Source organism: Cricetulus griseus, chromosome 4, assembly GCF_003668045.3.
Source record: "Cricetulus griseus strain 17A/GY chromosome 4, alternate assembly CriGri-PICRH-1.0, whole genome shotgun sequence".
NCBI classification, from domain to species: Eukaryota; Metazoa; Chordata; class Mammalia; order Rodentia; family Cricetidae; genus Cricetulus; species Cricetulus griseus.
In genome coordinates, this window is record NC_048597.1 from 147967985 (window position 1) to 147977160 (window position 9176).

The 9176-nt window shown below is 41.8% G+C and overlaps 1 protein-coding gene across 1 annotated transcript; it reads right to left on the reverse strand.

Annotated features, from left to right (window-relative positions):
• Positions 1 to 1199: 1199 nt before the first annotated feature.
• Pate1 (prostate and testis expressed 1) lies at positions 1200 to 3507 on the reverse strand. The gene is made up of 5 exons (XM_027411793.2): positions 3456 to 3507; positions 3118 to 3153; positions 2461 to 2493; positions 2048 to 2170; positions 1200 to 1333 (listed from the first exon to the last, which is right to left on the reverse strand). The coding sequence occupies exons 1-5, from the start codon at positions 3505 to 3507 to the stop codon at positions 1200 to 1202; spliced, it is 378 nt and encodes a 125-aa protein (XP_027267594.2).
• Positions 3508 to 9176: the final 5669 nt, after the last annotated feature.

The window sequence follows — 9176 nt, forward strand, 5'->3', positions numbered from 1 at the left end:
GTGGGGAGTGGTAGCTTCTGAGATTCATAACTTGTCATAGCAGAACTACAAATGGGACGCCTGTGTCACTACTTCCAAGGCTCCAACATTGCAGAGAAGTTGGGAAGAATGGAAGAGCTCAAGGTTGGGGTGGAGTGCTGTGAAACCTTCTTTTCTGATCATTGCACTTGGAACTCATGGCAGTTGTGCTTACCTGGGGAGGTGTTCATGAGACCCAATCCCTCTTGAGGATTCATAAGCTTAATGGATGCTGGGGGGAAAAAAGAGACGTTTCCTTCACACCTGTAAATAACCTTTCAATGATGCTCCACTTAGCAACCCCGATTGTGGTAGTTTGAATGTACTTGGCCCCTATAATCTCACAGGGACTGACACTATTAGGAGGTATGACTTTGTTGGAGTGGGTATGGCCTTGATGGAGGAAGTGTGCCACCGTGGGGGAGGGCTTTGAGGTCTCTTTTTCTCAAGCTTCACTCAGTGTGACAGTCAGTCAACTTCTGTTGCCTGCAAGATGTAGCACTCTTAGTCCCAGCACCATGTCTGCTTGCACGCTGCCATCATCTCCTTGGTGATGATAATGGATGAACCCTCTGAAACTGTAAGCAAGCCACCCTCAATTAAATGTTTTCTTTATAAGAGTTGTTGCGGTCATGGTGTCTCCCCACAGCAATAGAAACTCTAACTAAGACACTGATTAAACTTAGTGAGCTGCACAAACACAAGACTGGGAAGTAGAAGGGGCAGGTTAGTAAGAAGGTGATCAGTGGAGTGGAGGACAAGAAAGAGTAATGGGGTGGGTATGATCAGAATACATTATATACATGCATAGGAATGTCACAACAAAGCCAATTATTGTGTGTAGTTATTACATGCTAATAAAAATTTAAAATTTTTGCCACAGAATAGGAGAAAGAAGGATCCATCTTTTGAATTTAGTTTTATTTTTGTCTTTAGTACTTGGTTGTCCAGTAGGTTTACTAACAAGCCAAGCACATGCTGATCTTGGTAAGAAGGTTTTGCTTCTTCACTTTTAATTGATTTTGAAACAGGAAGGGGCTTTAGAAAAAGGGTGCTTTCCCTCTTAAACGTAGCAGGCAGAGTCATATGTTTGCAGTCCTATGTAGTGTTATCCTCAGGAAGTCCTCAGGAAGAAGCCATTGCATCACCCAGATGTTGGTGCACAGAAGGACCAGCAACTTCTAAAACTTTTCGTTGCACATGTCATAGCCCCGGCAGCACCTGAAGTTCACCAGATAGGTGCCCCACTTTATGTTTTCCACATTAGCACAGTTCTTAAAGCAGCCCATGAAGCTTAACCAGAGGGAACCATCCCCTGCAGAAGAGGGAAGAACAGATCAGCAAGGCCAGCAGAGGCTTCTGTAAGTCAACTTCTCTCCAACCCACACTGGCATCAAAAAATCACCATGTGGTGTTCATGCTCCATTATTCATATGTGAAGGATTGGAAGGCATTGGAAGTTGGTGGCTACATAACAGAAAAGACACACTGGCACAGTTTTATCGGAGGTAGGAAGGTGATGAGAGAAGAGCATCAGGGGTTGACCACACTGGGGGTGTCTACTGAGAATCTCAAGGCTTGGGTATCACTGAGGGTAGGAAACTAGAGAAACCATGTCTAATCTTATTCACAAGGAGATGCAACCCGGACATATTGCTGACACTGGACTCTCTGTTTCCATAGCTTGGAGCCATTTTTGAAAAAGCCTGGGCAGGTACACAGAGAGCTGCTTGTGTTACCAACTAGCTGCTCTCCAGATAGTATTTACTATCTGGAGATTACTTCCATCCTCTCACCTGGTTTCTGCCCGCTCTGTTCTCTTCAGGCTTTTTACTGTTGCCTTGAGTATTACCTTTGCTTTAGCAGCTGCCTCCATCTCTCTTTAATCATAGGGAATTATGGAAGTGATATTACCAGCTACCTTAGGAGAGAGGCAGTTGATAGTAACCGGAAGTTCCTATGCTCATCCCCAAGACCCACACATCCCACTTCCTCCTCCCCATCTTTCCTTCCTTACCACGCCACTTACTTTTGAAGATCTTTCCTTCCATACAGGCCTCTTCTGCCGTTGCAGTACATATTCCTCTTCCTCTAGAGCACTTCTCCCCAGGGAACTGGAGGTGGCACATCCTACACTGCACAATTTCCACAACTTGAAGACAGACAAGAGCAATGATACTACCGGGAAAGAGCCTATCCACCCACCCTTCAAGTGTGAATCATGCTTAGAGCTGGAAGGCTTTGCCGGCGTGTTTCCCTGGCCCAAACCCCACTAAAGCATGGGCATGTGCCTCTATAACAATGGGTGAAACCAAAAGGGTGACAGGAGTTCATGGTCTCAGACACTCCACTTTGAAAGATGGCAGGGATAGAACGGGGAAGCAGAAGGAAAAGAAACATAGTGCCAAGATGATCAGGCTAGGATTTCTTTGTACTTACCACCATTGTTATTTTCATGAATGAGTACTTTATCAGCTGTTCAGGTGAGACAAAGAGAACAAGCCTGCACTTCTGTCTGAGACTTACCCTCCCCTTGCACTCTCCCACCCCAGGGTTCATTTTGCCTTCTAGCTTGGAGTTTTGAGAGTTTTTCTTTTCCTATTACCACGAAGGTGCTTTTGCCATCATGTACCACTTTTCTCTTTTATCCTCTTCATCATTTTAGGTCCCCTCAGAATCTTCTTCCCACCCCTAAGGGATGCAGCATAGACCAGAAGGAAGGGGCTAAATACACATGGTTTTTATTTTATTTTTCTCCCTTCAGTTGAACCTCCATGATAGTCTCACTTAAGATCAGACAATGAGAACAGACTTCTAAAATTCAGGAGGCTGCTGCCCTAGATTGAGTCACCTGGTTTCTGCAAACCCCACACACTACTTCTCTGGTCCCTTGTTTTTGTCCCTAGCTTTGTCAGTTGCTGCTCTGGTTCTTTGTTAGCCCTAAAGACAGCTCCCAGCCTGGCTGTATCCTGCCAGAAGAGGCTGCTGAATGTGGGAATTATGTCTATTTGTGGTTTACTTGGAGCCCTCAGTGCCCACCCCACTCCACTCATTCTGTACCCTCCCTTCGTCTTCTTCTTCTCATCCATTTCTACTCACGTTTGTTAAAGTCATGTGGAAACGATGCAGAGAAAACTGTTGAAAAAACAAAAAGATACAAATCATAGTCTCTGCAGAGTACACTTTCTCAACCCCCCACTGCACAGCCTCTAGGAATCTCTCAATCTGTTGGTAAATCATCTACTTCTTCCTATGAGCAAAAGGGCTTTGGTTAAGATCCCAGTGACTTGATACAGGGTGATCAGAAGGCACACCACACAGGGACTGCTTTTTTTTTTTTTTCTGCTGGGTTGCCACGGCTGGCCTTCCTCATGGGAGTTCTCACCCATTCCTGAATCCTGGACCTCTCTCACCAACTGGTGACTCTTAGGACTCACCCTTCAAAAAGCAGAGTAAGATGAGACATCCCATTAAGCGAGGCTTGCCCATTTTGGAGGCAGAAAGTTTCAAGTTAGGGCAGGACGCGTCACTATTTATACACTGGTGAGGCTGATCTTCTTTAGTAGGAGTTAGGGGTGGGACACCGAGGAAGTCTTTGAAAGGCATACCCTGGTCCTACCCTGGTCCATGACTCTAATTTCTTTTCTTTGTAACTTGGGGCAAGAGAGACTGGCTAGGAATGTCCTGGACTTTATTTTTTCCACCTGTCAGGATTTCTGATACACACCAGGTGACTGTTTTCCTGATATCACCTCTATCCTAGTAAGGCCTTAAAGTAGGATTCATGTGTTAAACACTTCTGTGCACATGCACGTATTACCATGCCTGGCCAGTATAATTCCTTATTTGGTCTCCTACAGAGATCTTTCCTTTGGTGTGTCTCTGTCTTCAGTGCAGCCCCGTTTATCCCTTAAGAGCTTCTAACCCTTTTTTTAGCTATTCAACAACACACACACACACACACACACACACACACACACACACACACACACACCAGGGGGGAAGAGGAAAGGAGGAAGGTAACACACATACACATGAGAGAGGGTGAGAGAGAGCAAGGGAGGAAGGTGGGGAGAGAGGAAAGGAGAGAGAGGTGGGAGGAGGAGGTAGGGTGATAACATACACAGAGAGAGAGAGAGAGAGAGAGAGAGAGAGAGAGAGAGAGAGAGAGAGAGAGAGAGAGCAAGGGAGTAAGAGAAGGAGGAGATATAGAATTATTAGTTAGTTAAAATGTAGAGAGTGGTGAACTACTTGGTGCCATGAAAACAGATGTAGCTTCTGAATCTTTTATTATTCAATACATTCTCACCCTGTGGAAAGAAACAAATGTGTCCATATGTTTTTGGCATATCTCATACATATTTAAAAGGAGGATTCAAGGGACTACCAAGAGGGATCAGTGGGTAAGGTGCTTGTTGCCAAGCCTGACAACCTGAGATCAAGCCTCAGAATTCACATGGAGGACATAGAGAACTGACTCCCGCAAGCTGTCTCCCAGCACAAATGTGTAGTGGTATATGCATGCTTTTCTCTCCCCAGCAGAACAGATAAATAAATGTAAACAAGGAAGTAAATAAGTAAAATAATAGAATTACCAAATTAGAATCTTTTATTAAATTTGCTCTTTGGCAAATACACATGTTTGTGTATGTATGTATGTATGTATGTATGTATGTATGTATGTATGTATGTATACATGTATGTATTTTCAGACATATATGCAGTGCATTCTTCTCTTTCTTTTCTTTCTTTCTTTTTTTTTTTTTTTTTTTGAGACAGGGTTTCTCTGTGTAATAGCTCCGGCTGTCCTGGAACTTTCTTTGTTGACCATCTATCCTCGAACTCACAGAGATCTGCCTGCCTCTGCCTCCTGAGTACTGGGAGTAAAGGAACGTGCTACTGCCACCAGGCTGTAATATATTCTCAAGACTGTCATCCCTACTATCCTCTCTTGTTCCCCTGTGACCTCTATGTCTCCTCCCCTCCTTTCTGCAAACCCCTTCCCTACATTCATGTCTTTTGTTTTGTTTTGTGACCTATTCAATCCGTCCAGGGCCATTTGTGTTTTCATTCGTTTGGAACTATCACTGGAACATGATGGTCTCACCCTGGGCCCAGAACTTGAAGGCAATGGCTATTAAAGAATCCACTAAAAGCCCACAATTCAGCTTGGAAGGGTAGGACCACATAGGCCATTCCCTGATCTGTGATCAGGCCTATCACAGCTATCTACTGCTGCTGTGAGATCATGATTCCACTGACAGACTCTATTATATGTTTGGGATGAGCACTGGATTATCATATTCCCAACTTATAATTTTTAGTTCTCTTGCAAATATCAGGTTTCCATATGGTTTTTCAATTCACATGCCATTCTGATTAACTCTCCCTTCCTGTTTGCTCCCCTTCTTCATTTCTCAACTCTTGTACCTGGTTAACATTCCCCTCTTGCCTCTTGCTCTCTGTCTTCATATCACCTGTATTCTGCTGTTTCACTTCCCTTGAGGCATCTTTCACTCTAATGACCCTTTACTAGCTTCCTGAATTGCTTTAAAAGTATTCATTTTATTTTTAAGTGTGTATGTGTGCGTGCACGAGTGCGTGCAGGTGCCTGTGGAGAAGAGGGTGTTGAACTCCCTGGAGCTTGAGTGGATGTGGGTACTGAAAAACAAATTTAGGTCCTCTCTAAAAGCAATATGTGCTCTTAACTGCAGGCCCATTTCCTGCCTTCTCCAGGTTTTCTAAGTTAAACTCACAAATCTGACAATTGGAAGCTGGGATCTGCATATGAAAGAGAGCATGTAGGTTTGCCTTTCAGGTTTGAGTTGCCTTGCTCAGGATAATTTTTCCAGTTCCACCTATTCATCTGCAAGTTTCACAATTCTGTTTTTCTTTACAGTTGAATAAAATTTCATTGTGTTTACTTACTATAAAATTTTTATTAACTATGCTTCCATTGGTGAATGTTTTTTTTTCTTTTTTATTGCTGTTGTTGTTTGTTCATTTGTTATTAAATAGATCTAGGGTTGGTGAGATGGCTCAGTGGGTAAAGGGACTTGTCCTAGGAGCCTTGTGGCATGGGTTCAATCCCTGGAGCTCATACAAAGATGGAAGGGGAAGGAGAGGAGAGAACTGACTACACAAAGTTGTCCTCTGATGACTACATGCTGTAGCATCTGTGAGTGCATACACACAAACACACCATGCACATGCACAGATACCCAACAGAAATAAATGTATTCTTCATAAGGTATACAAAACAAACAAACCAACCCGTAGTTTCATGGGTGGTGGAAGTGTTTCCATGCGGTGACTGATAGGTCAGTGAGGCTGGTGGTGAATGCTAGAGCTGGAGGAATGCAACCTCAGTGTGAACAGATTGCCTGAGTGATCATGGAACGAAGAGAAAGTGCCTCAGTTGTTGTTCCAAAGCAATGCCTCAGTTTGCTGGAATCTGTCCAATGCCCACAGGATATCTACTGGTGACCCAGTGGGGAAAGAACAACTTCTTCTTCATCAGGGTTTGAAGTAGTGGTCAGATAGGAACAGCCTATCTCATTGCCTCCGGTAAGCAAAGAACATAACTTTGTGTGACAAGGAAAGAAAAACAAAGAACACAACAACAAAAAACCCACACGAAAGAAAAAACCACCCCAACAAAACTATGGATGATATGGGGAGGGGGCAGAAAATGCCTAGATAATACGTACTACGCCAAGAAAGAACACAGCATGTCTTTGGAGAGCATTCACATGAACTTTCTTTGTCATGAGACTAGCCAGTGCTCAGACTGTCAGGAATCCCAGTTTTGCCCTTCATCTCCACACTTCCATAGAGTTCCTTCTTATTGTTCTGAGGAATGGGGAAGGTATTAATGACAGTGAAGTGGCTAGGGACGTATGTCTAGATTCCAAAGGTGAAAAAAACCCAATAATCTGTTTTTTGTTCCTATGACAACATAAGGATTAAATGAAATTATCTGAATTTTTCAATAGACTATATCAACAAACATGGCTGTTACCTGAGAACAATTTCTAAAGGTGGTCTTAGCTAAGGAGAAATGAGGGGCTCCTCCACTGATTTCCATGGTAAATTCAATAGAAAGGGGAGGCCACACCCAGACACCTCTGTACAACCTGCCAGCAGTTATTTCTATTTGTTTCCTTTTCATAATTCTGGCATCTTTATTAACATACTTTATTAGAATCATTCTAGATTCTTTTAGTTTTTAAGTTTAGGTTTTTGTTCAAAGAGGAAATATACCAGAAAAATAGCCTTATGCTTTACCTTAAGAAGAGAGAAAACCAAAAACAACTGAAACCCAGGTCAACAAAAGATAAGAATAAGAAGATTAGAGTAGAGATATGAACTGAGATAAACAAAACATGAAATAGGAAAACATTAGGGGGAGATGTGATGGCTGATTAAATGCACACACTGTTCTTACAGAACCCAGGTTGTGTGGCTCACATTCCTCTGTAAATATAGCTTTAGGAGATCCAATGTACTCTTCTGGCCTCCAAAGGCACAGCCTTTCTATACACCCCCATATATGTGCATATAATTAAAAACAAATGAACAAACTTTCATTGGGAAATCAATGAAAGCAAATACTGGTTCTTTGAATAAATCAGTGTTGAAAGACTTCTAGCACAGCTCATGAAGGTAAAGAAAGAGGGAGAGAAATGTAAAATTACTAACCTTGAGAATGAAAAATGGCACATTATTTCTGATCTTGCAGAAGCAGAAAGGACAATGAAGGAATATGGTCAATAGTCATACACAAACAAATTAGATAACTGGGTGAAAAACATGTTTCTTGAAAGATGAAATTGCCAAATTTACTCAAGAATAAGCACAAATTTGATTAAATTTTCAACAAGTAAATACATTCAACTAGCAATTAGAAGAGTTTCTACAAAGAAAACTACAGGCTTAGACAGTTGGTGGATTCCACCATGCTTAATGAAAATAAGCATCAATGCTTCTAAAACTCAGAAGTACAGACAGGTGAGGAAGTTTTCCCAATTCATTATGTAGCGTGGTCCCATTCTTAAACTATGAAAAAATTATATGGAAAAAACTAAATTTTAATAAAATTACTGAATCTATAAATACCATAAAATATCTACAAACTTGATTATTGTCAAATTTATTAAAAATGTTACATATATTGAAAAAAAGGAGGTTTATGTCATCAGGTTAATCAAGGATATAAACTTCATGAATGCAATCTGTCTTTTTAATAGAATAATTACATAAATAGAATACACAAATAGGATAAACACAGCAGCATCAACAGAAGCAGATGAATGTCCTGTAAAGGGTCATGTAGTTTGTGGCCCAGGACACTGGAGCACATGTTCCTCCCTCAGCTTACTAGCACTTTTGGAACTTTTATCCCTTAATGAACTGTCTCAAATTCTATTTCTTAAAAAAATAAGCAGAAGAAGAAGAGGAAGAAGAAGGAGGAGGAAGAGGAAGAGGAGGAAGAAGAGGAAGAAAAGGAAGAAGAGGAAGAGAATGCGGAGGAGGAAGAAGAGGAAGAGGAAGAAGAGGGAAAGGGGGGCAAAGGAAGGAAGGAAAAAGAAGGAGGAGGAGAAGGAGGAGGAGGAGAAGGAAAAGAAGAAGGAGAAGAAGAGGGAGACCCACAATCAGACAGCATGAAGAGAAAAGGAGGCTTTGAAATACTCAGCCCTGAGTAGGAAGTCTATATCACAATTCTCCCCCTTAAGGATCAGGTGTTTATGCAGAAGAGAAGGTGGAAAAAAATGTAAGAGCCAGAAGGTAGTAAATGACTCCAAGACACAACAGAGCTGATATATATATATATATATATATATATATATATATATATATATATTTATATGAACTCACAGAGACTGTGACAGGGATGCACAAGATCTGCACAAGCTCAAGCCAGAACGGAAGAGGAAAAGTGGACAAGAAGCTGTTTGCTACTGATAGCTGCTGGGAGAAGGAAACTCAGTTTTCTTCATTAAAATGACACTGGGTGTGTTATTGGCACTCTTGGGCAGGGCCTATGGTTAGGAATAGTGGGCCAGTGCAAATTGGATTCCATATTTTTGTTTTTACACAAGAGAAAGAACATGAAGTTGGATATGTAGGGAGGTCACAGAAGATCAAGGAGAAGTTGG